The sequence below is a fragment of the Leuresthes tenuis genome, unplaced genomic scaffold, assembly GCF_036924035.1.
Source record: "Leuresthes tenuis unplaced genomic scaffold, fLeuTen1.0.hap1 SCAF_14, whole genome shotgun sequence".
NCBI lineage: Eukaryota > Metazoa > Chordata > Actinopteri > Atheriniformes > Atherinopsidae > Leuresthes > Leuresthes tenuis.
The window spans coordinates 11,215,608-11,242,840 of record NW_027325368.1 but is presented as its reverse complement, the minus strand read 5'-3'; the positions used below and the strand labels follow the sequence as shown (position 1 = coordinate 11,242,840).

General features: G+C 39.7%; 2 protein-coding genes across 2 annotated transcripts in view; both read left to right on the top strand.

Moving 5' to 3' along the window:
• The first annotated feature begins 222 nt into the window (after nucleotides 1-222).
• On the top strand, nucleotides 223-6,342 carry atp6v0b (ATPase H+ transporting V0 subunit b). The gene is made up of 8 exons (XM_072363552.1): nucleotides 223-495; nucleotides 1,312-1,360; nucleotides 2,553-2,636; nucleotides 3,383-3,460; nucleotides 3,601-3,670; nucleotides 3,842-3,893; nucleotides 4,054-4,244; nucleotides 4,344-6,342. Exons 1-8 carry the CDS (start codon nucleotides 411-413, stop codon nucleotides 4,368-4,370), a joined length of 636 nt encoding a protein of 211 aa, XP_072219653.1. The 5' UTR covers nucleotides 223-410; the 3' UTR covers nucleotides 4,371-6,342.
• Nucleotides 6,343-8,060: 1,718 nt separating this feature from the next.
• b4galt2 (UDP-Gal:betaGlcNAc beta 1,4- galactosyltransferase, polypeptide 2) overlaps nucleotides 8,061-27,233 on the top strand; it is a 167,004-nt gene continuing 147,831 nt past the window's right edge. The window contains exon 1 of the mRNA XM_072363148.1: nucleotides 8,061-8,495. The gene's annotated coding sequence lies outside the window, so the exon portion shown is untranslated. The remainder of the gene's footprint in view (nucleotides 8,496-27,233) is intronic.

Sequence of the window (27,233 nt, the reverse complement as noted above, 5' to 3'; positions counted from 1 at the left end):
CTGCGTGAAACTGGTTTGGAATGCAGCCTTTTTGGAAAACGCTTACTTACAACTCTTATCGCTCAAACTGCTTCATTGCATCTTTTTTGTTCTGTATTAACTGTAACTCTAAATTATTATCGTTGTAAGCTGCCCCGGCATGCAACGAAATCAATTCACATTTTAGTTAACGCGGTGTTGTTCTGAGAGAGTGCAGTGTGGTGTAACCGAACGCAGCCATTCGGCCCTCGGTCACATGCCAGTCAAGCTGGATCAGCTGACTCTATCCTGCTTCTCCTTTTGATGCTCTTCTTCCTCCATCGACGGGTAGCGCTTCTTAAAACAGGACAACATCGTTGCATAGGCTTCCCTAGATTTAAAATTTGAGCCTAATATAGCTTGCTGCTCCAGCAAACTAGATCGCCGAATAGATGCTGCTAGAGTGTATGATGAACGGACACGCCATTCTTTATACGGGGGTCACTTTGGCCTTCTGGAGTACCATATTAATCGTCGGTAAGGTTATACTTTTCCCTCAAATAATAGTGTGATTAATGAATGAAATTGCATGTTTAATTATATTTCCTCTTTATTATGCCTAAGTCGGTCGTTGTCGCTTCGTGGCAAGGTTAGCTTTTTCGTTTCACATCTATAAGTGGGGACCTGGCTAAATCTTGGTACTGACGCTGTTGCGGCTGTTATGTTTGCTAGCTAGTGCTGGTAGGTTCGTTTGCAAATTTAATCTTATGACGTTCATGCATGTGAGTAATTGGACACTAAATTGACACATGTTCCTAAGAATACATTTAATGTAGTTACATTAAATATAAATTTGCTCATGGATTTAGTTTAGCATCTGGCTAGCACTATAGTGTTTAGCTAATGCTAGGTTGCTCAGAGCTAAACTTTAGAGGAGATAATGTCAGGCGGTTCAAAAACTGGACAACAGTTATGCCAGTTTATTTTGATCAGTTTCACCTTTCCTGTGGAGGAAGTCATGTCGAGATGCTAGGTTTCTCTTGCACTCAATAACGCAAAGCTAAAGTTTGCTGGTTAGCTGCATGAAGCTGACATATGTCAAAAGGTTCCCAAACAGGAACTGCAGCAGTTTTCACGTGAGAGTGAGCCATCACACAGAAGCTCAAACCTCTTTCCAGGACTTTAGAGTTTAAGTGTGACTTTGCTTCCCATAATAATCAGGGACCAAAACTATTTGTGCTTAAACATTAATGGCTTTGACGAATTGGTTCTCTTTTATCAAACTATAATAATCAGCTTATAACTTGCAAGCTGTTCCACATTTGTATAAGAATTATCTTATTTTTTCCACAGGTATCTGCTATACCATATTTGACCTTGGGTTTCGCTTTGATGTGGCATGGTAAGTATTGTATGCATTATTGTACAGTCTGCAATTGAATGGCATAGTTGGTGTAGTGATTGATAGTCAGTCCTTTATCATCGAATGCTTTGAGGCCTGTTACCAAAGTACAGAAAAGCACAGGTCTGGTTTAATGTTTTTATCACCAACTGCACTTTACTGTCATAACAAAACTGAACCTTTTGTCCTTTCCTTAATTTATACTAGTGTCAGGCTGTCTACTGTAGCACAGACCTGTTCAGCCTGCCTTTATATGACCATTACAGATTAATCATCCTTTTGTCTTTAATAGTAAGATAGGGTGACATTTATCTGTCTTCACCCTCTGGATCATAATTAACTTTGTAGAATTACAGTGGAAAAACAAAGCTTTAATATTTTTCCCGAGATTTGTCATAAGACCCGTTGATATAATCCGAATAGGTAACTACGCAAACTAAGTCTGTCTGTAAAACCATTTTTACGCATTTACTCAAGTTCAGAGTCGAATTCAAGTGATGTATCTGCAACAGCGGCCACGTTTGGGTCAATCCCTACACCATTGATAGATTAGTGGAGAGACGCATACTGAAAAACAGAAAAGAGGACCAAGCAACAGACGTCATAATCACTCATACTCGGTTGCTTTGAATTACATGGACATAATTACAAGGCCTAAATGATTTAGACGTTTGCATTCTCACAAACACTCGTCTTGTTAACGTCTAAAAATGTGTGGGATATCAGCGTGATATATTCATCACATTGTGAGCACACTTAGAATATCAATGTGCATGTTGAAGGGGGGATAAATTTATCTATTTGGAGCTTAAAGGAATAAATATGGAGAATTAACGAGACTGTCATTTAGAAATTCATCTGCGTCTGCTGCTTGTTTGGGATGAGTTGTAGTGAGCTGGATTTTTTTTTCCCCAGTGGTGAGCCTGTTTGATGAGCTCATCATTGGCTAAACTTCAAAGACTTGTAGTTTTCCTCACAACAAATTTAGTCAGGAACTCCAGTAATGCAATCAAACAAAATATGACATACGCTATGCAGTACTTTTCAATTCTGAAAAACTGGATCACCGTAAAGTTGAAGTTTAAGCTGTTGGCAGAGTCCCATTTTGATGCTCACACAAGGTGATCGTGATCAGTTTAAATGTGTCTTCACAAGCTGAAGTCTTCATGAGGTTATTCTTCTTCACCCACAGGTTCCTGACAGAGACTTCACCTTTCATGTGGGCCAATCTTGGCATCGGATTGGCCATTTCTCTGTCTGTGGTGGGGGCTGCGTGGTGAGTACTGAAAAAAAGTGTATACTATCATCTTCTTTATTTTCAATTGAGAAACTTTAGAAAAATTGAACAAATTGTAAATGTAAGATGTCGTATTATATAATTTAACGCTTCTCTTTTCTAACATTATACTGAAAATATTACTAACACATGCTTTCTGAGAACATTATGAATACTTAGGGTTCTGTGATTATTTGGCAAACCGTAAGCTATAATATAATTTCGGTGCGTTGCACAACATATTAATAAGCAGATACTGTGACTGGAATAGTTCTGATGTATTTATTTAAAAAAAGAACATATTTGGTACTGACAGATTTTGTGTGTGATATGAGAAAACGCAGATATGAAAATAACGAAAAGCGGCTCTTAATGCATGAAAAAGGTTTGTTGACCTGGGTGAAAAGCCATCCAGAGAGCTCTCTTCGGCCTTGATTTAATGCAGAATCAGCTGAACAGCTGCAGATAAAGGCTTGTTAGAACCACCGAATCAGATATACAGGAAAGTGGATTAAAGGCGTACGCCTGACATTACAAGATTATCTTATTTCTCGGTCTTGTAGTATTCCCATGATTTGTAACTAATTAGACTTCAGACGATATGTGTGGATTCTATGTTCCAATTGGATGTTAATACTTGTGGGCAGCCGTCAGCCACATTTAACTCTCTTGGTTATTGTTCAGCTTAATGTTTGTTTATCACTTGACAGAACTTTTGCTAATTGATTTTTTTGGTTGTTTCCCAGGGGGATCTACATCACCGGCTCAAGCATCATTGGTGGTGGTGTCAAGGCTCCACGAATCAAAACCAAAAACTTGGTCAGGTGGGCTTCAGTGGGAACAAAAGCTATTCAGACATCTACACATTACCCGATAACCAATGAGTGCAGCTGAATAAAAGAAGTCGAGACTCAGAACAAGAACTTCTCTCTCACACTTTGTTTTTTTTTATCTTTTTCTCTAGCATCATCTTCTGTGAAGCTGTTGCCATTTATGGCATTATCATGGCTATTGTCATAAGCAACATGGCGGAGGTAACAAGTGTTGTCGAGCTTTTCTTTTTTCCTTAAGAAATGTTGAACGGAGCCCTGCACGGAGAGCAACACGATCCTAGAACTAAAGTGGAGACAGAATGATCTAAAATATGATTCAGACAGCAGAACAAGGATGGATTGTTTCTAAAGATAATCTCTTTCATCTTGTAGAACTTCAGTGGAACGACCCCCGAGACCATCGGAGCTCGAAATTACCAAGCTGGTAAGAAAGCAGACATGAAGAAACCCAGTAATAGAATCGCAGTCTACCTTTATTGATTTTTATTTTTAAATCGCATTTAATTTTCAATCGACAGATTTGACAGTTCCACTGTGGATTATTCCTGATTATCTCTGACTCCCTCCTCTCGCTGCACTTTAAGGTTACTCCATGTTTGGAGCTGGTCTGACCGTGGGCTTTTCCAACCTCTTCTGTGGCATCTGTGTCGGCATCGTTGGCAGTGGAGCAGCTTTGGCGGACGCCCAGAACCCCAGCCTCTTCGTAAAGATTCTCATTGTGGAAATTTTTGGCAGTGCGATTGGCCTGTTCGGCGTCATCGTAGCCATTCTGCAGGTAAATGCCTCGCAACTTCTCCCACACATCAGTTTTATTTGTGTTCGTACTGAAAATACTCTTAATGACTTGTTTCTTTTTAATCCCCTCCCCCCTCAGACATCGAAAGTAAAGATGGGTGACTAGAAGACGCATTCACATGCTACGAAGAGAAACTAACTGCTGGGAAAAAAAAAAGATGGATTATTGTGTAAATACATCGTAAATTATTTAAATGTCTCTATTTGCCTGGTATTCTTTTTAGCCATCATTCATGCAGGGGGGGGGGGGGGGGGTCATAACAGAGCATGCTGTTATCGTGTCTGAAGAGAGACAAGAATGTTGGATAAGAAAACAAAGAAAAGGTGAAAAGTTGCTTGACCCGTGGAAAGAGAACATAAATAAGTGAACCCTGAAACAGATTTTCTTGATGAGTAGCATAAGTATCCTTGAGCTGTTGAGATGCTAACAGTTTGTAGCTTTCACCCCTCTTGTTGAATGGAGGCTAAAAATGACTGTGGCGTATTTGAAACTGTTGTGTATGCGTGTGTGTGTGTGCTGGACATGTGACCTTTTTTTTTTCCTGTGAAGCATGAGGATGTTTGTTCTTTCCTTAGCCTGGTCTGTCAGTTTTTTGTTTTCTTTTGTATCTCATCTTTACTTATTAGCAAGTGACACTTAATCCACACGGTGGCCCCCATACAGTGTTTATCAGGCCTCATAACGGTGGTGGAGAATTCACGTAGTTTACAAAACAGGATTGATTTAAAATTGTTAGAATTACAAGACAGCCGAGCATGCTTTTTGAGAGGCCGAAAAGAGTTCAGTCATATCAGCAGACCTTCATCCTGGTGTTCTTTTCTTCAGTTCTTGAAAGTGTAACGTTGCAACAGCTTTAATGCTCACAAACCTCCTGAGCACAGCTGCCAGTTAGAACCACCTGGCTGAGTTAATTTTTAATCCAAGTTGTGATCCTCTCCTGTGATTTATTATTATTCTTACAAGGAAGCATCAGACACAAGGTAGGATTTGGTAGCCTTGACTCGGAGGAGGCCAGAAGGGAGACGTTTTTTCCAAAGACATCAGGGGTTTTAATGGAAATCAAGATGGCCTTGGCATGAAACCGTTTTTTAGAAAACAAAAAAACGAAAAGGTCCGTCTTTGCGACCCTTACGCATTCATGGACTGGAAAGAAGAAATGATCTTTATCACAAATCGCCTCGTAGAAACTGTTAATGCTGACTTTAGCATCGGCATCAATGAAGCGGATCCTTGGAGACTAAAATGCTTTGGGTGAATTGGCCCAGTGACCTGGATTTTAAGCAGTCTCAGCTGATCTGCTGCTCCACAGAATTTTAATATTGACCCAAGAAATGTTACTATGAATCCTCATATAATTTTATTTTGTATCCATCCTGTTTTGAATGTCCACGTTGGTATTTGATTTTAAAATGTTGACTGTTCAGTTTACCAAATAATTTCTAACATTCCTTAAAGTTGAGTGTGAAACTGAAGTATGTGTGTCTGTAGGTATGATAATCTTAGACATCTGCAACATCACAACAAAGTATTGTTAATGCCTCATGATGTATAAGGACTTTCTCGTTATTCTTCTGTGTTTCACTTGTTTTCAGATTAGGAATCAGTGCCACCAGAAGAAACAAAAGCGGTGTGCACAGACTAAATGCTGCATTACTACTGCTTATAGTCTGTTCGATGGTGAACTTTATTGAAACACTTGATGCATCATTCCACAGCAGTGACAGGCCGAGGCTAACAGTCGACTGTCTGATAGCTTTCCGTGTTTTCTCCACCACAACTTTAATGAGGTGCATTGTTGTTTGATGTACATAGACCGAGCCTTACAAAGGTGTCAAAGCGACATGGCTCTCATATTCAGATATAGATCGAAACTCCAAGATGCCTTTGATAACCCGGGCCCTGTTCCAAACTCCAGACTTTCAGTGAGTGCAGATGATACTGTGTGTACATTATGTGTTGATGTGATGGTGAACTGAAAGTAACTCATTGTTTTTGACATTGTGTACAGTGAAAACAAAATCAGATTTTCCCTCTGGCTTCATGAACGTCCTTGAAAAATAAAATGATCCGATCAATATCTTTGAGGTGTTGTTTTTTTTTTTTTTTGTTACTGTTTTTTTTTTTAGATTCACCTTTATTTAACCAAGTATCCAGCTATTGACAACACAACCATTGAGCTGAAAATGACTCCTGTAGGCATTTTGTGCTGCCTCTAGATGGAGCAGAAAACCTCTAAATCTGTCCTGATGAAACTGGTCCTGAACGCATCTGTCTTCTCCAGTTGACTATAGAGAATATTTCATACTTGGCAGGTGATAATGAAGAGAGCACCTGTTGTCTGTTTTGAAAATGATCGGATAATTACAAGAAATGTACAGACCTTTAGATTATGAGCACTTAAAGGCAATAGAAGACAGCTTCCTGTTAAAGTGCAACTTTTTTTTCTTTTAAGTATACCTTTCAATTTCAGACAAAGAACAAACCTTATTTTTCTGTTGTACTCAACAGCGAGTATATTAAGTCAGTTTGTGACCAAGGCCCAGTCCCAGTCCTCCCTTTGGCCCTGCCACTGTAATATCCTTGGTGCCTCTTTTCCTTTGGATCAGGGAACTGTGGTCATCTAGCCATTGAAATTGCTCCCAATACACCTGGTGAAGGCCGAGATAACAACTGCTCTTTGACTCTCATTATTTAAGGTACACCTTACCTCTGGAAAATGTAGGTAAGAGCCAAGGTAAGGGGTGGGACTGGGTCCCAATGTCACTGAAAATCTTAAATCTGGGATCAAGGGTGTACTGCAGAGTGTGAGCGAGTTTATGGACTCACCCATTTATTTTTGAGGCAGCATAATCCTCTCTGTGGTGCGTCACATTAAGTAGTGTGCTGTAAGTTCTTTTTGTTGTCATTTTTTTTTTCCTGGAAAGTCAAATGAATGACCGGCTCATCTCAGCTGCTAGCATCCAGCTGCCCTAATTGGATGAGCTGGTAAGGTTTAGGCATGAGATAGGAGGCACTGATTTTGTGTTGAGGCTTATCTCTGATGTCAAACAACAGAGGTTGTGTGACGATGTGCAGATATGACTGGCTGAATTTTGTTACATTAGATAAAACACAGCGTTTATCCTTTACATTCAGAGCAGAATTAGGAGTATGCTCATCTCTCCGATGACACCACTTTGTATGGCTACAGGTTGTGTTGAACCTATACTATAAGTGAATTTATGGCTCAGTTACAGAAAAAAGCACAATCATGTGACAAGTGTGTCTGAGATCAGTGTCTGTTCATACCTCCTTTATGTTGCCAAGTTTGTATTATTGCTACCTTTTGATGGACATCTTTCTTTGAACAGTACTCTTTCGATTAAATGTACAGATGTGTAGACATTTTCAGATAAATATAAAATCATGCAGCATTGCATTGTTATTTCAGAATAAATAAAGTGAACTCACTAAAACCTGATGATCTTTAGTTGACTGAATGATCTATTCATAGTGGTTGAATAGAAAGTGGAGTTTGTATGTTTTATGTCTGTGTACTGGAGCAAAATTTCATTGAGCTTCTGAATTGATATTATTCAACTCCCATTATCATATCTAATTAAAACTTTTTTTCTTGTTGAAGTACTTCGTTATCATAATAATTGATATAGTTATTACAGCCTTTGTCTTCTGTTGTGTGAGGCTAGGGAAAGTGGGTACATGTAATGTTCACTTCACTCTTATCAGATGAACAAATTAAAAAGAGAAAGGAAATTCGGACCAAGCAGGCTTCCGTAGGCACCAGAGCGAAGGGATCTGCTCGCTGCCTCAGCCTGAGAGCATCTCTCCCCTGCTTTCCTATCACCCTCACCAAAACACGGCGGGATGACGGAAAAAAGGGGGAACAAGCATCCCTCTCCTCCCCGGCTTGCGTTAGAATACCGTTAAGAGTTACGTTAGTCGCCTGGCTAGCGTAATGCTTCACAACATGCAGCTTTTTTTCCTGCTGATGAGGATACATTACAGCCAGTCTGTGGACGCGAACAGAGCATAGTTATCCTGAGCAGAGTCGAGCTGGGCTGAGCCTCTTGCTTTTAGTGTTTTTCGTGCATTTGATACAACGTTTCTACAGCTCAATGCTCATTGTGAGTTGATTTATTGTCATTTTCTTTTCTCGGCTGATGCGAACAGAACCAGCGGTGCTCCTGCAGAGAAGAAGCACAGACAGAAGTATCCGCCTCAGAACACAAGGTAGGTGCTCCATCTGCATGCTTTCTGGGATGCATTGTGCATTTAAGCGTGGCATCTTGCCTTTGTTACCTTTAATCCTTCACATTTATGTCCAGCTGTCCTGCAGTTTACAGCGTTTAAGTGAGTTTTTCTTATCGCGGAGATATGATCGGAGGCACTGCTCCTACTCTCCTTTTGTTGTCCACATTTCCACGAACTAGCAGCATCCTTACACCCGCCATACTGGGCTTTCCTTAGCCTCCCTTTACTGTTCTTTACAGTAAACGAACTACATTAGAATGCAGACCGTTGAGAAGAATCAACCATGCATTCCCTCTCTGTTGGGAAGGAGGTGAAGGAGGTGCTGATATCTACTTTGGAAGTGCAATTTTCCAGATGCTGGGGCTATTATTAGGAAAACATAGGAACCTGAGAGTAGACCACAGCATCTCATGTCTAATGGTCCAGTAACAGCACACTAAGAGCAAAGCGCACCAGTGTGCGAAGGCAATGAGGGAATGTGCCAGAAGACGAGGAGCAAAAGTAGGCATCTTTATCACAAAGCTTAACCTAACCAGGCGTTTACACAGAAGCTGTGCACCTAGACCATAATCTACTCTGACATCTCTCTCGTTTATGACACAGTATCTCTTTAGGGCTGCTAAAAAAAAGAGGCGAAAGTAGCCAGTGGACTGGAACCACCTCACTTTGAGAAGTTATCCTCATGCAGAGTTGGCTTTGGTGGAGTGCATTTAATAATTTTGCCTTTGATGCTGTATGCAGGAATCTTTCTTCTTGTCGTGTTCAATTCGGCGTGAATGCAATTTCAGTGCTTGTGTTTATCATCAGACCCCATACTAAGCACTGTTTTCATCAGTGATTAATGAGCTTATCGTTTCCTTGATTAAGCACTCGGTCAAATTTGGGGAAAATGAAATGTTCCTCACAGAATCCTCAGGCAAAAAGTTATGTAAACACATGATTTGTTTTGGCTGTCTGTCAGTTAAACCTGAAGGTTTTCAGTTTAACAGAAGACAGAAAATATCCAAAATTTGTCAAAGTACTCGTTGATTATTTTGCTTTCGATCGACTATTAACAACCCCCCCCCCCCCCCATCATATATTAACCATTTAGTTAGCTGAGTAAATACTCACAGGGCGTAATGTGCTATAGGATTTTATGTCCACCTCGATTGACAAAACCATATCTGCTGCAGCTCCATTTACTCGCTTGTCCTGAAGCTTTGGGCATATTAATGCACTGTACTCAGATGGAGTCTCCTGTGCCATGGACTGACAGACCTTTTATTTCCTCTCTGAAGATATTTTGAAATGTCGCAGAAGGAAAAACACAAGTGCAAAGAGCAAATTTAAGACAGTGTGCTAAAATCCTATTTGGCTGCTTTAGAAGTTAGGTCCACTCTCGCTGGAAATAGACGGCTGTTGTTATCGTCAGTAAGTGGACTTTACTGTGTTTCATTGACTGCTGATTTAAGGAGTAGTGTCTCAGTGTTTGGGTGAGCCATTTCAGTGATAATGTGCAGGCATCGTTTGACCATCTGCTGTGAAAATCTGCTGTTTTATCGGTGAGCTTGCCCCAGGCGAGAAGTGGTTATGCCATCAGGGTGCTTAATTACAGGTAGCAGGGTTGCTTCTGGTTGATCCCATCAATCTGAAACTAAAAGGTCACAGGTGGGACTGATCATATTATGGGTCTTTTGGGTTAAGATGATAACGGCTCTGGCCTCAAGTTTTTGCTGAAGACATTGGATGACATTGGATAGTTGTAGTGTGTTTGGCTGCATGGACACTTGACAGATATGGAAACAGACATAATGTAGAGACAGCACAGAGGACGAAACTCATGTAAATGAACTACACAACTTCTGTGAACATTAACCATTTATATTCACGGTTCAGCCCGTCTGTGAAGTGGAGAGATTGCAAAGCTTTGATTAGAATGTTACTCTGCTCCCATGATGTTTTAATGTTCCGTTCACAATATATCCTACTGCTTCTGAATTAAATTAATCCTGGATGTGTGACAACTAATCATAATCATAACCATAAGCAGATCGTTCGGGCAATCTCTACTATATTTTTAATTTAATGACCCAATATGTATGATTCCTATAAAATCATTAGTCAGATTGGATTTCTCTATGAGAGAGGAGGCATATGCAGATATACTGGCCTTTTATATGCTGGGCAGCCATAGCACAAATTCTTCTAATTTTGTTGGTCTTCAACACACCTGCTGGGTATCTGTTAGGAATGTCCAAAGAAAAAGACTTGTTGCATGGACACAGCATTGTTTACGTTATTAAAACCAGTGAAGTAAACTAGCCAGACTTCTCCACTTTGGTCTTGTCTGTCCAAACTTAGTTTTTTTGTGGTTTATTCAGATGAAACTTTACAAACCTGCCAGGTTCTTCTTCTTTTTTTTTTTTGCTTGTGAGTGTGAGCGTGTGTGGTTGTTTGTCTCGTTTTGTCTCAAACTTTTACATTTAACACAATGACTGAGGCCTGTAGAGTCTGAGATGTAGCTCTTTCCTCCTTTCCTTTGTGTTAAGACACACCTGAATGCCAACCACGCCAACAAACTGCCAAAACTTCTGCTTTTATAGAGGTGCTCACACTTGCTGGTGACCAATTAATCAAGTGCCTCTGATGAGCAGGACTTTGTTGTTAATTACTCTCCTAATTCCTATTGAGGCAGTACACACTGCCTCTGCATTTTAGCTTAGTTTTGGTTAGATAAGTAATGACACGGTGTAATATGTCTTGTGTTGTTGTTCATCAGAAGCTGTATTTACCTCATTCTTATGTTACAGTTGCTAAGAACCAAACAGTTTTTATTATGTCCTGATACAGAAAGCCACTGACTTGAAAAAGGTTGTTCAGGATATCATTAGTGCAGTAAGAAAGCTCACACAGCTTCTCAAGTACACCTTGCGGTTACTGGTTATAAATATTATGCAACACCAAATCTGAATGCACTGGTGATTTTTACAGAATCTTTTTAATGCAAATCAGACTCTCAGGGTTACTGTGAGGCTTGACTCGGGTCTACAACTCATAGAATTATTGATTTCTTCATACTTACCAAGTCTGGAAAGCATTGGGAATATTTACTCAAAGGATGCTTTCACAGATCCTATAGTGATCAGACCAGTGATCAGAACAGCTCGGAGAACAAAGTCAGTTCTCTGGCTCTTAGTTAACATATTCAGTTTCACATATTCAAAATGTTCACTGTTTATGAATTATAATCACAACTATCAATAAATTATAAGTCACATCCATTCTATGTAAACAACACCTAAAGTTTCTGTGAGATTTGGCTTGTATTGAAACCCCTTTTCTTTAATTCACTCCTTAGTAAATGTTCAGATGGTAATTTGGCTGAGCTTAGAACGATCTGAAATACCAACTCCTTGTGCAAATATGATGATAGCATTGTTTGGCTGGATCTGTTTCAGGGATATTCAGTGAAAATAAATTTGTAACTCTCAGTGGTATTTTTTCCAAATGTCAGTTTGCTCTGCTGCACACTGTTTCATTCAGTGGCCATATCTCTGTATCACTGTAGAATCTGTTAAAATGCTCTATTATATTCAGTCCAAGGCTTCCTATTAGGTGTTTCTCGTCTGGAGTATGCTGTTACAGTATTTGGATCCGTCTTGAGTCATTTTCTGTATCTGCTCAGTCCAGAGGAATGTCCTTCTGTTTGCAGGAGCTGACAATAATCAGGTTACACTTGAGCAGGTGAACTCTCCTCCACCTCTCACAGAGCTCAGCGAAATGAAGCTGTGAGGAGCAAACAGATTGTTTCACATTGGTTTCCTCAGGTTCACTCATTATCCTCACCTACCTGTCCCGGCAGTCAGCGGCAACAGCAGCTGCCACGGATTCATTCTCCTGGTCGCTCTCTGATGTTGGGTTTTGTTGTCATGGTAACTAGCCAGGCCTTTTCAGGAGATGAGTTCTGTGAAAAACACCTGTGTGTATGTGTGTGTGTGTGTGTGACGTGCCCTTTGTGGTGCTTTTGTTCTTTTCCTGTCCTGTGTCTTGTTCATCTCCTCTATCATCAACTACTAAAAGGCACAAAAGGCCCCTCAGTTGTGCGGGGACGATGCTGTTTAAAGGAACACTGACTTTTTTTGGGAAATGCATGTTTGGCTTCCTAGCAACCTCTCCATGATGACAGCATCTCCATTAGTCACTGCTCTGGGGCCAGGACGAAAGCTGAGTTGGAACTCTCACCTCATGCACCACATATTAAGTAACTGAAGTGTGGTTTGATGTACAGTATATTTGAGCGTAGTAGCCTATGCACCTTTTCCTGCCCAGGAAAGCTGTGTGTGTTATCACGTCACATTGCTTTTCTTCTGTTGCTGTGGTAATGTACAAACAACTGGTTGTAGACTGTTGTGGCAAATACTGTGAAGTAAGTTGATAGTGATATAAAAATTGCTTAGTAACTGATCTCAATAACCTCTGTATGAAAATAGCAAATCGCACATCATAGATTGGTTCACATGTTAGTATCAAATTTTGGTTGTTGACCATTTTACGCTATTATCAAAGTAGAATTTGTTGTGCACATAAAGTAATGATGGGCCCCTTCTCTCCGAACATGTGATTAACTTTAAGGATTTTAAGAAACATTTTTTGAATATTTCCTGTGGTTTTTTTTGTTTTTTTTTACGAAATATTATAAAAAATAAGAGCGTAATCGAGGGGCTGCACGGTTGTGTGGTGGTTAGCACCGTCACAGCGAGAGGGTTCCAGATTTGATCCCCACCTGGGGCCTTTGTGTGTGGAGTTTGCATGTTCTCCCTGTGTATGCATAGGTTCTCTCCTGGTACTCCGGCTTCCTCCCACCGTCCAAAAACATGCGTGTCAGGTTAATTGGTGTCTCTAAATTGTCCTTAGGAGTGAGTGTGAGTGTGTGTGGTTTGTCTCTATGTGGCCCTGTGATGGACTGGCGACCTGTCCAGGGTGTACCCTGCCTCTCGCCCGATGACCGCTGGGATAGGCTCCAGCCCCCTTGCGACCCAACCGACGGATTAAGCGGGTATAGAAAATGGATGGATGGAGAGCGTCATTGAGACAGGAACATAGGCTCTTGTCATCTAAGTGTCTCAAGAACAGCCCAAAACATATATTACATTTTAAGCTGTGGCACCCCAGTGCTACAAGTGATAAAAGTTTTAAAGTCTTTTTTTTTTTAAAGTTTGATTAACATCCTCTCTATCATAAAAAAGAAGCAAAGGTTTCATCAGTGATTCTTAAGCTGGGGTTGAGTATCCTAGAGGGTCGTGAGGTTCTGCGGTGTAACTAGAAGGTTGTTGTCATGACCAGCAATCTAATTATTCTCGGGGGTCATGGCTCAAAAAAGTTGAGAACCACTAGGTTAGATGATCAGCAATTGCTTTTTTGTGGGTAGAAGGGATGATTTTTGGTAGCTTTTTTACGATTTATTTTGTTAATCTAATGTTTGACTGCCTTGAAAATTGAGCTCAATAGCTGCACAGTGTTGCCTTCTATCTCTCTGCCTTATCTGTATGTGAGCTGATGGTGCTTTGTTCAATCCGCAGCATTATCAGCTACGACTTTGTTTGTCATTACATGGGAAAACAGATGTGTGTCGCAGGAACGTGTCTCACTCATAGTGCTTGAGAGCTGGCAGTGCAGTAGCAAATGTTATACCCACCGCTTTGCTCAAAAAGGCTGCAGCCGAAGGCATCCTTCATTTGACACCATCAGACTCCTCTTCCTGTGGCTTACATTTGCAAAGAAGGAAAACTGCTTTATTCAGAGAATTTCCCTTCCATTTGCTTCAAAATTAAAAATCTTATTGATCGAAATTTTGTGATTTACATACATTTTTGGCAACAAACACTTCCATGTTTGAATTAATTAAATGTTTCAGGTTCACTCAGAGATTCTCCGGCCTCTGACACATAATGCACTCACAAAGCCATGAATATACTGAATCAGCCACTGCAGTTGTTGGACTCAGGGTTAAGCATGACAAGTTGGACATTTTTTTTTCCAAATTGCCCAAACTTAAAAAGAGCTGGCTTTCAGTCCTACTAAGTTTCTTTTCACTTTGACTGAAACCACTGTTTTTAGTGCATGAGGCTTTCTATTATACATAAATATTTTATGTTATTTTATTGAACTTTATTGAATAGAGATGGAAACTTCTAGGACACAGGTTGAAGGAACCGGCGTCCACTGAAAATATCACCGGAAAGAAGTGGCCTTAAAACAGATACCCCGCTGATCTTTTCATCCAAAAAAATCCTCATTTAAGTAAAGTGAAAGAAAAAAGAAATCCTCATCTCACTCCAACTACCCATAATCCTTCTCCCCGTAAAGCCTTTCTTCCACTGCCGCACTTCATTTATTTCTTTGCTTCGTTGCCAAATGAGCAGCTGGATCAGAGAGAAGGGGAAGGAGAAGGAGCGAAAGAGGACAGAGCAAGATGATGATGTTTCCACTGTAGAATGTGGACCGCAGCCACCGACTGGACTTTGTGTTTTTGCATAATGTGGCTGCAGCCTGCCTGCTGAGAATCACTAGACACAACGTTGGAGACCTCCTCAAATGGCTTTATAAGTCTGACTTAGCATAAAGATACTTTTCCGTTGTCAAATACTTTTTCACACCGTGATATCGCTTTGATTCCTCTGCTGCTTGTCAATTCAGTCTTTGTAAACACATTTACAAAGATGTGGGAAGCAGTGGACCTTTGAAACAAAGCAGGGCACTTGTTCTTTGATGAGAAAAAGCTGGAAAAAGAGCAGAGCAACAAGGAGCAATAAGACGTCTGACTTTTTAACAGTTCAGCTGAGAGGCAATTTAATATCGACATGGGTAGAGTTGAGTGGAGGAGGGTTGACCTTATCTCTGGTTGGCTTATACCCTTTTCTCTTTTGTCTTCTTCCAAAAAGCTTTGTTTTTAATCTTGTTTTGCTCTTGTCTGCTCGGCTCCGTTTTCAGCGTTTTTTGTTTTTGTTTTTTTGAGCCACTGTGCAGACTTCACCAGGTAGAACCTGTGACAATAATCACACAACAGCGTGGACTGACCTCCCTCTCACGCTCCTTATGTTCAAACACTGAAAAAAGAATCATTGTGTTAGTCCGACCAAAACAAGACTTTTGAAATGCATGAAAGCACGTTAGTCTGATCGATATCCTATGAAATCAAACTTCTCAGAACCAGCCAACACACTCTGGCAATGCAGTCAGGGATCTAATCACTTCTGCATTTATATGCTCAACTGGACTCAAATGGGCCTTGGAACTCTGCACACTCTCCCATATTCCATCTTTTCTTGGTAACAGCCACAATCCCAATAAAGCTGCCCTCACTGACATTCTTTTCTGGTTCTTTTGTCAGTTGACAAAACATGTTAGAAACTGTAACTTAAAATCAGCCCATTAACACTACCTGTCAACCCGCGGTCACTTAAAGCATTTCCACACTGTTTCTTTGCTCTAATAAAATCTTGACTTTATAACTGCAGCATCATCTGACAAACCATTCAATTCAAGTTATTTAAAGGCAGCTGTGCAGTTAGTTAGATACTTAGATGTACAAGGATCTCTCACTGAAGTTTCAGGATAACAGGTGCTAGCACTATTCAACTGTAGAAGCAGAGGGGTTTTGAGGATGGCAGTGTTGGGTTATTTGGTCCAAAGCCTTTGTAAAAACTAAAAGTTATCTGTGGGATTAGCATAAAATCAAATGGAGACTCTGAATGCACACTGGGTTGGTTTGTGGCTGAGTGGCAGCAGCAGCAGGGATTAGAATTAACACCTCTAGGTCTGAGGTCCATGGTTCTTAGTCAGAAAAGGGGTTTGGAGTGAGTTGCTGCCCCAAGTAGAGGAGTTTAAGTATCTCAGGGTTTGCATAGAATGAAGCAGTAAATCTGCAGGCAGATCGGAGCAGCAGCAGCATCTGGAGTGATGCAGATGTACTGATCTGAGGGGCTCCAAGTAGATTTACTGTTGCTCCTCTGCATTGAACTTAACCAGCTGGGGTGGCCTCGCAGTAGATCCAGGACCTGTTGGAGAGATTATATCTCTCACCTGGCTTGGGAAGGACTCGGTGTCTACCTGGAAGAGCTGAGGGAGGTGGCTTAGGAGACAGAAGTCTGTGTATTTTTGCTCAGATTGATGCACCCATAACCGCTCACAGATAAGCAGCAGAAAATCAGAGGATGAAACATAATGATTTGGTGATGGCTTTACTTTTTTCTGTAGCCTCACTATAAGATTAACGTACATCTTAAGCACCACCAGCATACCAATGCTACTTCATAGCACAGGGCAAGTATGAAACCTCCACTGATCAAAAGGTCATAGTAGTAAAACTGACCTTGACCTGTCAGTAGTTTAAAAGGTCTATGGGGAAACAGCATTTTGGCTCCATTGTTTTCTTTTTCTTTTTTTTTTTGCATGTACTTAAGTCACCAGTAAATTGGCTGAGTGATAGAGCTGAATCAGGCTGGGAAGGGCGCAGAATAAACGTGTCCCTTATAAAGAGGCTTTTCTCAGCTGAAAGCACAGAGGCAAACCTTGAAGTTGAATAAACTCATTCAAAAATATATTATTTTTTTATAAAATAGAGTCTTTTTGCCAGTGGTCAGTTTTTTTTACTTGGCTTTAAAGCTCATGATGCAAACAGGAATAAACAGGAATGGTCCCTGTAGGGTTTCAGTTTTTAAACAGTGACTAGCTTCAAGTTTTTGTTCTATATTTTAGCCAAAACAAGGGTTGTTGGTGAGCCGTGGATGACTAAATCTGATGTTAATAAAAGTTGAAATTAAACAAGCGCCAATCACCAAAAGTTGTCACTCCTTTTAGCGTATTAAGACAGATTATAGATAGCCAAATGTGATCACTGTGAAATCCGATTTTAACTTCAGTATAGATACAGTTATCTGACCACTCAAAACAGATCTAATAAAACTGACAGCCGAGGGAAGCTTAAGGTCAGATTGTTACTCTTACTTAATTCTCCTCTGTTTTCAGTTCTCTTCCAATAGTTATCGGCTCCTTATACACTCAGTTCTCGGCTCTACCATTAATGCGTCGCGCTGTGGCATATTCACGTGTGGAAATATGGCCCTTTATATTACATCAGGCAACAGTGGACTCGTATCAAAGTGGTGCACACAGTGCAAATGATGAAGAATTGTCAGTAGAAAGTTTCTGTTCAATCGTACCCTCAGGCAGCAGAGCTGCTTGATTCTAGTGTGCACTTCTTGACAGCTAGAAGCAATACTTGTTCATTGATCATGTAATAATGCTTCTGCCTGAAGTCATCAGAGCCATTTAAAAGAGCAAATATAGGGTTATCGTGGGACCACTTATCGCGCACCTCACCACAAGCACACCTCAGGATTCCCTTGTCTTCTTATATAATTTTCATAGAGCAAAACAACCAAACAAATTTAAGATGCTGGCATCAGTAACAGTTTGGCAATTTTATTTGACGACTGCATTGAATGATCGGTCAAGTCATCGGAACTGTTTTTCTTTTGGATTTACAGGTACATACCAGACAAACCCTATTTTAGGGCAGCTGATACATGTCTGCATCCGACAGTCTTCAACAGGCCAAATAACAGTCCATTATTTTAGGAAGGAGGCAGAATGAGCAGTGTTGGACTGGAACACTGTGTCAAGGAGTTTTGTCTAACAATAAATGTAAAATAGTGTCCAAATGATTTACTTTTAGAAGCTATTATTTTGATTCTTACTTGTAAGGGATTTCTAGTCTTATTTTCTCTTTTGCTGTTGGTTTTCAGTTTTTCTTTGCCTCAAATCTTTAACCTTTTCAAGACTAAATTTAACAATGAAAAGTTCCCAGTTGTCATCATCAGAAAAGACTTACAATGTTTGGACCTTTTGAGCTGTTTGTCTGACTATTTAGATGCTAAAATGTGAATGACATTACAAATTACAGGCCCAATGAAACGTACGGGTATGTAAGCACAACTGTAGCTCCACTGAGTTTACCTGTCACTCCAGACCTGTCAAAATTCTCCAGTTAGTTTCATCCCTCGCGGGACACATGTGTGCTTCTATAATATTTTTCCATCTCATGCTGAACTGCCTGACCTTAAACTGAGTGAACTTGGTTAATGAACTCTGAAAGGTCAGTGCTGTCGTGGTTGAAGCAGAGTGGCTGATTCATCATGTCGTCATTTGTCTCCACGACGGTGAGGCTGACGCTCGATCCCTGAGTCACACTCTCAGTGCTCCAGAATAATCTGTGTTTGACAGACACATTGGTCTTTTGTTAGAGGTGAAACTGCACCTTCATGGGTTTATTGTTTCACACTGACAATAACTTGTTTCACTAATGATGATTTCGGTTTGGTGTTGGTAAATAGAAAAGAGACAAATAGAGAGCTTGAAGTGGCGAGTAACGTTCTGAAAAAAGACTTCTGAAATTGTCTCTACAAACTTGCGTAATTTTTAAATTTCACTCAATTTTCTCAAGAAATCACATTACTTCACTGCTGCATTTTTGGATCTTGATCAAAATCGCATCAATGTGTATTATCCCTGCAGAGGATGATCTAATTAAATGATGCTTTGCCCAAATTAAATACTTTGGATTTTAGCTCAGAATCACAGTATTATCATACAACAAGCTTTCAAATTTTGAACAGACATTGCCACGAATTTATACCTATTCAAGAAAATATTATGCTGCTTTGAATCAGGTGATGATGCAGCCATGTTTAATACTGTTGCGCTTTATAGTTGTGCTCTCCAGACATAAAAAGAAGGTAAAAAGAGCATATGTTTGGACAATGTGTTCACAGATTGAATAAGGGCTTCTCTTGCTTGTATGTACTGATTATTAACAAACAATCAGTACATACATGATTGTTTTTTTTTTTTATTAAAGGTAAATCAGCTTAATAGTTGTTGTGATTATATATTTGTCAGCTTTTAAGATTTTCTTTGTGGCTGAATCACGTTGATTGTGCACTTATTTTATGCTCAAATTGTGGTAAAATAGTATAGTAGAGGATTGTTTTAAAGTCCTGCACAATATATGTTGTCATCTTACCCTGCGCCTTGACCCAGATCTTTCACAGGAGCAGTGTGTAGTGTGCTCTTGCTCTCTGTTTCTATCCTCTCTACCTCCCCCTCTCTCGCCATGCCTATGATATCACTTCTCCTGTCACCAGGGGATATAATCTTCACAAAAGACCAGGCTACTCTTTGGTTTTCTTTAGATAAAGCATTTTTTTCTGGACTTTGCCCTGGCTGCAATAATTCAGACGAAAGTTCAAAACTGTGGGCATAAAAAGATCACTCTGAAAAAACTTGAGACATGCTCTTTTTAAGTGACCTCTTTTTTTGTGAAGTGTGAACCCAGCTTTAGCTGTGTTTCCTAATACATTAGACTCACACTGTCGAGGCTGATTGTAACCAAGCCAAAGATAACTGCTGTCCATCCCTCTGTGCACCACTTGGTTTGTCGGAGATGAGCTTGCCTACAGCAAGATGTGCTGGCGCCATGAAAGTGCTCTGAGGCTCTCCAGTATCAAGTGTAGCATGGCTAATGCATTTTTCATTAGGCCGGGAGGGCTGGCTTGTAGCTTGAAAACTCAAGAGCCCCAGAGCTCAAGAAACAGACAGAAAAAAGGCTTGTGATCTTCGTCCAGCTCAAGATTTTGCCTTTACTCTCAGACTCAGACTTATTTATATTGTAGCTATTCTGCTTCTAAACATGAAGAAATATAAGGTTCTTAGATTCATGCTGCCAACTGGGGAGAACAGAAATGAGCTGTGAGCACATAACTTACACTTCTGTTCTCCTTAACCTTCTAAGTTGACATAACAAATGTGATAGCATACAATCAGTCATTTAGTCCAAGTGTTAAGTAATCACTATTCTTATGAAAGATTTTCTGTTTTTTATTATTATTGTTATTAGTTCACTATTCACTCCAGTTTAATCTCTCATTTTAAGAATCTTTCTGGTTCTAAAAAACATCTGACTTCTTGGTGATTTAAAGTATCGTTGATGTTCACCAGTTATGAAGCTAATGGCGGTCTGCCACTTTCAGTTATCTTATAAAGGAGCTACCTTGGCACCTGTCCATCAGATCTTCCAGAACCTTCAGATTTACTACTTAATGTGTCATTGCTTTTGATGTGTGTTTGACTGTTTTTTATTTGAAAAAAATAATTCAAATCAGTGTGTTATTTAACAAACGTTTGGCGCTAGATGAACTCTAAGCAGTTTCTAGGCAACCCAAATGGACTCCCAAGAAGTTACTGTAGTTCTGTCCAAGTGTCCAGCTTCTGGGCCAAGCTAATCTAACTGGCCTCTGGCTGCAGCTTCAGTCTTGCTGGACACATATTCGAATTCTCTGCAACTCTTCATTAAACTTCATTACATTTTTACACAGGTCCTTAAAGCAAACAACTAAATCCAACAAATGAGACATAATTTTCCATATAATCTAACATTATATATCTATATGTGGCCAGAGTATTGCGAACCTCCTGGCATAGCAGTTGAAAATTAAATTAAAGTCAAGTTTTTCATGCAATAGGAGGAAAATCTGATTTAAATATTTGATTTAAATAGAAACAGATTGATGTCTGAGCTCTTAGCACGTTTGTGGAAGCGTATCAAGATACAAGGCTGATTCGCGAGGACCTCAGAAAAAAAAATGACAAGACCAGAGTTTCAAAGAGCTTTGACTCATTCCAAGAGCAAGGTGTTTAATAGTTCATGAGGTCACAAGGAATCCAGGGTAACTTCTGAACAACCTTAAACCTCTCTCATATAGGCCAGTCTTAATGTTCATGAGTCCACCGTCAGGAGAACACTGAACGTCACTGATAGAACAATGAATTATGAAACATGGCTGCAAATTCTAAAGGAAAATGTCCGTGCATGTGTCCATGAGCTGAATCTACACAGAAAGTGGGTCATGCAGCAAAGAAAAAAAAGAAAATTCTTAAACAAACAAGTTGCATTGTTGAAGTATGATTAAAATACTAAAATTAATCTTTTGGAATGGCCAAGTCATAGTCTTATGGAAGAACCTGAAGTTCATGCGAGGAAACCCACCAAAGTCAGTCTTCTCTTGTAATTTGCCACTAGAAAGAAAATAAGTGTTTTTTTTACAAATGTCAAACTACTAGTTCGAGCTCTGATGACCTAAAGGGGATTAAGGAGTCAGATATAAATTACGTTATCACAGACAGCTCATTTTCATATTAAAATATTCATGTTTTTGATATAAAAAGATCTGTTTTGGTAGTTTACAAATCTTCTCATGGGACTACTAATAGGAATCATATCTGTTGTTTTCCTCATCCGTTGATTAAGAGGAGTACATCACATAAACTGAACTAGGCTTATAGCCTGAGGGCTCCATGGAGAACATCTGTTAAAGAGACTCGTGATTTAGTATAGAGCATTGTGTGTGAGTGTGTCTCTGTGGGAGTACGTGTACTTGTACTTGTACTATATATATATATATATATATATATATATATATATATATGTGTGTGTGTCTCTGTGAGGAAAAATATGAGTTTGAGACGTTGGGAGTGAAAATATTTGAGGAAATTTGGGAACATTTTGATTTGTTTGCAATGTGTGATACTCCATCAGTACCCTGTTTGAGGGTTAAACCTTGGTTTTAGGATAAGAGGTATGCTTGGAAGGGTAAAGGGGTCATGAATGCATAATGTCAATGAGTGTCTTCTTAGATGCAGATGCACAAACATATTTGTGTATTCATGTAAGAGTGAAGCATCTCCTTAGGCTACTGCTGGGAACTACTTTGTTCTTTGTTCAGACCTTCTTAGAAATGATGAATGATAATGTCACAGAAAGGGAAATAAAGCCTTGTATAGAATATTCTTCAACTCTCTTATGCTAAATAGATAAAAGTACTGTATGTGATGGAGTGGGTACCTACCATGACAGCAATACTTTATATTCAAACTGCAATCAGTATTGCACTCTTCAACAAGTTATGGATTGTATTTTTCAGCTGTTGCATCCTGTTCCTGTTTGACAGTTTTCACTTATTATAATGCTCCATTTCTCAACCACTCATCCGTGTTTGAACTTTTTTGTGCTTCAGCAGGGTGACCCTGGGTGGATGTCTATCACACTGACGTGACCTTGAGCATGACATTCCCTGTAGCTGCATTATGAGAGAAGAAAAAAATTACACTCTTATACATTTTTTTTTTCAGCAAAAATCCAACTGTGACGGTACTTTTGTGCCGGTTGATGAGTTACTGTGGCACCTCTGAAGTGTTGTTATCTGGCTAAAACTCACCTGCCAGGAAGGCAGCCTGAGGCAATCAGAGGTGTGAGAATGACTGAGATAACTGGTGAAGGTTGCAGCAAAGAAAGCAGTGAACCGAGGCCTTTATTGGGGTGTATACAACCAGTAAAGAAGACAAGAAGATAATGACCAATAATAAAAGAATGAATAATAAATTACCATCTAGTTACAGGTAATCTTATGCAGAGAAAACTTGGGTCCTGGAATTAATGTGGATATTACATTGACATGCAGCCCAAGGACACCTTGCCATAGCAATTTCACTGCCACACAGTAGTGGTGACGACTAGCAGAACAATGGACCTCTTGACTGTTGCGCAAACTGCTCAGGAACAGCTCAAGGATCGCAAGATAAAGCCAAAGGCACTGACCTGCCCCCAAACCTCAGATCCTAATCCACACAAGCCTGATCCGGACAGCCCCACCCTGCAACCCACAGGACCTGGATGATCTGCTTCCAACATCCAGGTGCTAGACACTGACCCCCAGGGGAGCTGTGTCACTGCCTTAATGTGTGCTTAATGCTGTCTTACAGGGACAAAGGGAACGTACACGTTACTAGGCAGATGGAAACATCTGAAACACTTTTATAACATGTTTAGAAAGTCAGTGTATGACTACAAATATGTTTTTGAGTAGAAATGTCTGAAAACTTGTGTTTTATGGAAATTAGGACTATGGTTACACTGCCTTTTGTGTGCTCTTTCAGAATGATGAAAAAAAACTGATTATTTTTTTATATTGTTTGTCATTATGTTGTACTAACCAGCACCCTAAAGTCTCAAAATGATTTAATAGGACTTCTTTTCCAGAGACATTTGTTAATGCTTTACAGTTGATTCTCAAATATCGAGAAAAAAATTGGATTGCATAAAGATGCACTTTTCATATTTGTGGCTGTGTACCTGCTCTTGTCAATAATGTGAACCAGGGGGGGCATTTCGTAGAATTTGAGGTCTTAGCTGAAATGAAAAGTGGCACTGCTATGCATGGAGAGGAGCATATTAACCATCATATCAGGCAAAGGATGGGTTTAGAAATCTTTTCATTTCACTGAGAGATTCCTTGACCTCATGCTTTGACATTAACTGAGTCTTATCTTCACTGTAGGTTTGGAAACCAGCAAAAGGTTATCATTTGAAATTCACCAGCCTGTGTCTGACCCTTTGGCCCTGAATAAACTGTAACTGTGTCTTAAATCAGCCTGGAAATATATCAGTACTGGAGGAGGGCAGGAAGTGTCCAGTGGAGCCTTAATCACTTTTATATTCTAAAATTCTAAACCCAGAAGGAGCTTGGGGATGTTTTTGCTCCAAAATAAAGCTCTGTTTTTCTTCTAAAATCCCTAAGGTGTTGACATGTGACCGGCTTTGTTCTTGTCTTGAACTGTGCGATGCAAGGTGTGATGTTTTTGTTTTGACTTGCTTCTTCATGTTAAAAGCCACCAGTTTAGTCACAGACCATCTCTCCCTCAAGCATATGTTTGGCCTCAATTTGATGAATTATGTACCCTCACAAAGTACCGATCTGGTCATCCATCTGGCAACCAATTAAAATTTTAAGATACAGATGTTGTAGACATTATGCGTGCTTTAGTTTGCGCATCATTTAAATGTGGTCTTTGATATTTGAGTGAGCATGCCATTTAAAAGAGAGGAGTACATCACTTCTGTGTGGCAGACGCTTCAGTGCAGTATCTTCAAGAGATCATTTAAAGTCTGCTACAAGTGAAGTAGCCACAAAGCTAGTCTGGCATACAGCAGTCCTGTGGTTATTTGACTGATACTTTGTGATTGGTTGGACCATATTACAAAAGGCTTAAGTCAGTGCAAGTATCCTTAACATCAGAACAATGTTTTGGTGAGATTTGATGATGTGGGATCTTTTAAAACATTTAAGAAGGATGACTTTTAGAAACACCTTATTTGTCAGTGCCATTCAAACTTTGTGGAACCCCATGCTTTATGTTTCATTATGTAAAGCAGCCCAGTGAAATTTAGCTTGTAAGGCTCATCAAAAGAGATCAAATATGCAGTGAGACATTTTCCTCTGACAGTTTCCTTCTCTGCTTCCCACTTATCCTTCCTCTCTTTTTCGGGGTCACTTGTTCTACTGTTTTTATAGTTTATTTAAAGTCAACATTTGTGGTCAGTGTGGTTTTAAACATTGTTTTATTCTGTCCCCATCTCCTATATTAAAAGTTCTCAAAGCATCGTACTAACTCAAATTATTTCTTTAACTTGTGGAAACTGGGAAATATAACTCAGTCAACATTATGGTAGAGAGTGAGTTTACTGTATTTATTTTAGTCCTGGAAATCCAACAAAAAGATCACAGAAAATGGTGTTTTTCCTGGGATGACAGCGAGGGTTAAAAGTTTGATAAAAGTCATCACGAGTAAAGAGACCCCAGAGTGGGGTCTTTAGTTTTTGCTGAAAATTACTGATTTAATCTAAAGCCCCAGAGACTTTCAAACTGTGATAATATATAACAGGTAAAAGAGAAAGTCCTTTTGTATGAGAGGCTGAGAGCAGCCAATGCTTGACATTTTTGTGCTGCAGAAATAATTCTGATCTCTTGGCTAATCCTCACCTCGCTTATTTTCTCAGCACTAACAGAGAACTGTGTTGCTTCATCTATGTCCTTTGCCCAGTGGTTTTGGCTACCAGCTACTCATCACATTCATCTCTATACTCATTCAGAAATGGTCTTTCCATTGTAATTTGAACTTAAACGTTCTCAACTTTAAAGACAAAATGAAGAGCAGGTATATATATATATAGTCAGATGTAATTTTTTTTACTTTGAAATATTGCATTATTTTGATTTCCAAGAGTTTTTTGTCAGTGATTTAGTTATGATCAACGCCAGATGTGTGTATAACCATTTAAGACTGGACTAACTTTAGGATTAATTTAGTTTAAATTTGTGCGAGGCAAGGTGCATTGTGAGAAATGTGTTGCATCAGGTTTTATTGAGTTAATAAGCAAATGCAGAATTTTTCATGTAAACATGTTATTAGTGTTAAAAAAAAGTCACTAAAAACATCCTTAGAGACAGAGCTATGATGCAGCAAACTGTGGAGTTAGATCATCCATCTATTTTCTATACCTGCTTAGCCAAATTTAGGGTTGTGGGCTGAGGGCCTATCCCAGCTGTCATTAGGTGAGATGCAGGGTACACACTGGACAGGTCATGAGTCCATCACAGGGACACACAGAGACAAATGAGATACACATCCACGCACACTCACTGCTAGTTTACAAACCCACTCAGAGAACCCTACTTACAGTTTCTGGTGCAACTGTGGTCACTGGACACTCTATGGAATGATTTTTTTTTTTATGGAGAACTGAGGAGCAACACGTGCTTCCTCTGCAATGACCATCTCATTGGTAGTTTTACAAACTCTCACCTGAGGCAGCAGCTTGACTCTCACTACTCTGCTGGTGTCCTCACATCGCACAGCATCATGCCTTCATCATTTGCCACATCTTTGCAGGACATGTGGACCATTGACCATAAGCTGCACATTAGGATGTCTTTGTATGTCTTTGTAATTTAGTATCTAAGGAGTTTGGTTAGGGTAAAACCCATAAGAGCCAATCAGACACGCCTCCATCCTCGCAGGAAACACAGCTCATTTATTCATGATTTTGAAACCATTTTTTTTTTTATACTTGGCAATTTAATCATTCATTTTTGGCTGGTTAAACATTTTTTTCTGTTATTTTGCAAATTCAGAATTTAAATTTATCCATGCTTTAATCCGATTTTAATCACGATCCGTGATTATTTCTGCAGCTCTGTCTTGTTTTGTATTAAAAGTTTCAGAAGTGTCAGAAGTGCACTTGCTTGTGTGAGTCGTTTTCTGCATTGGCATGTCAGAGGTTTTCTTTTTCTCTGCTTATGAGTCCAACAAGCTCATTGTGGCTGCACTCTCTTTGCACTATTACAATTACAGTAATCCATAGCCCTATGAATGGTGAGTTAGGGCAGTTGTTAACCTTTGTGACCAATGCTGGAATTTCTGCAGCTTCACATAGAGATAAGTGGGCCCGTTTATCGCTGTGGTAAGAGATGTACCAAAGTAAAGATTTACCACATTGGGCCACCTTAGTTCCAATCTTGAAAAAACAAAGAGGCTAAGGGTTTTGGATGTTTCTACTTGGTTCTCTATGTGTTCTAACCCTATAATATATATCTATATAATTGTTTATGTTCCTAATCTCTCTTTGACTCTCATTTCCCAGCACCCTCTTTAATAGCCACTAATAGCAGTGGTGATGATGAAGATTATGACAGAACATCTGGACTGTGCAGTCTACATGTTTTAGAGGCAGCACTGAAACTTAACAGAGATGGAAACTGGCAGTTATCTTTGTAAGATTTC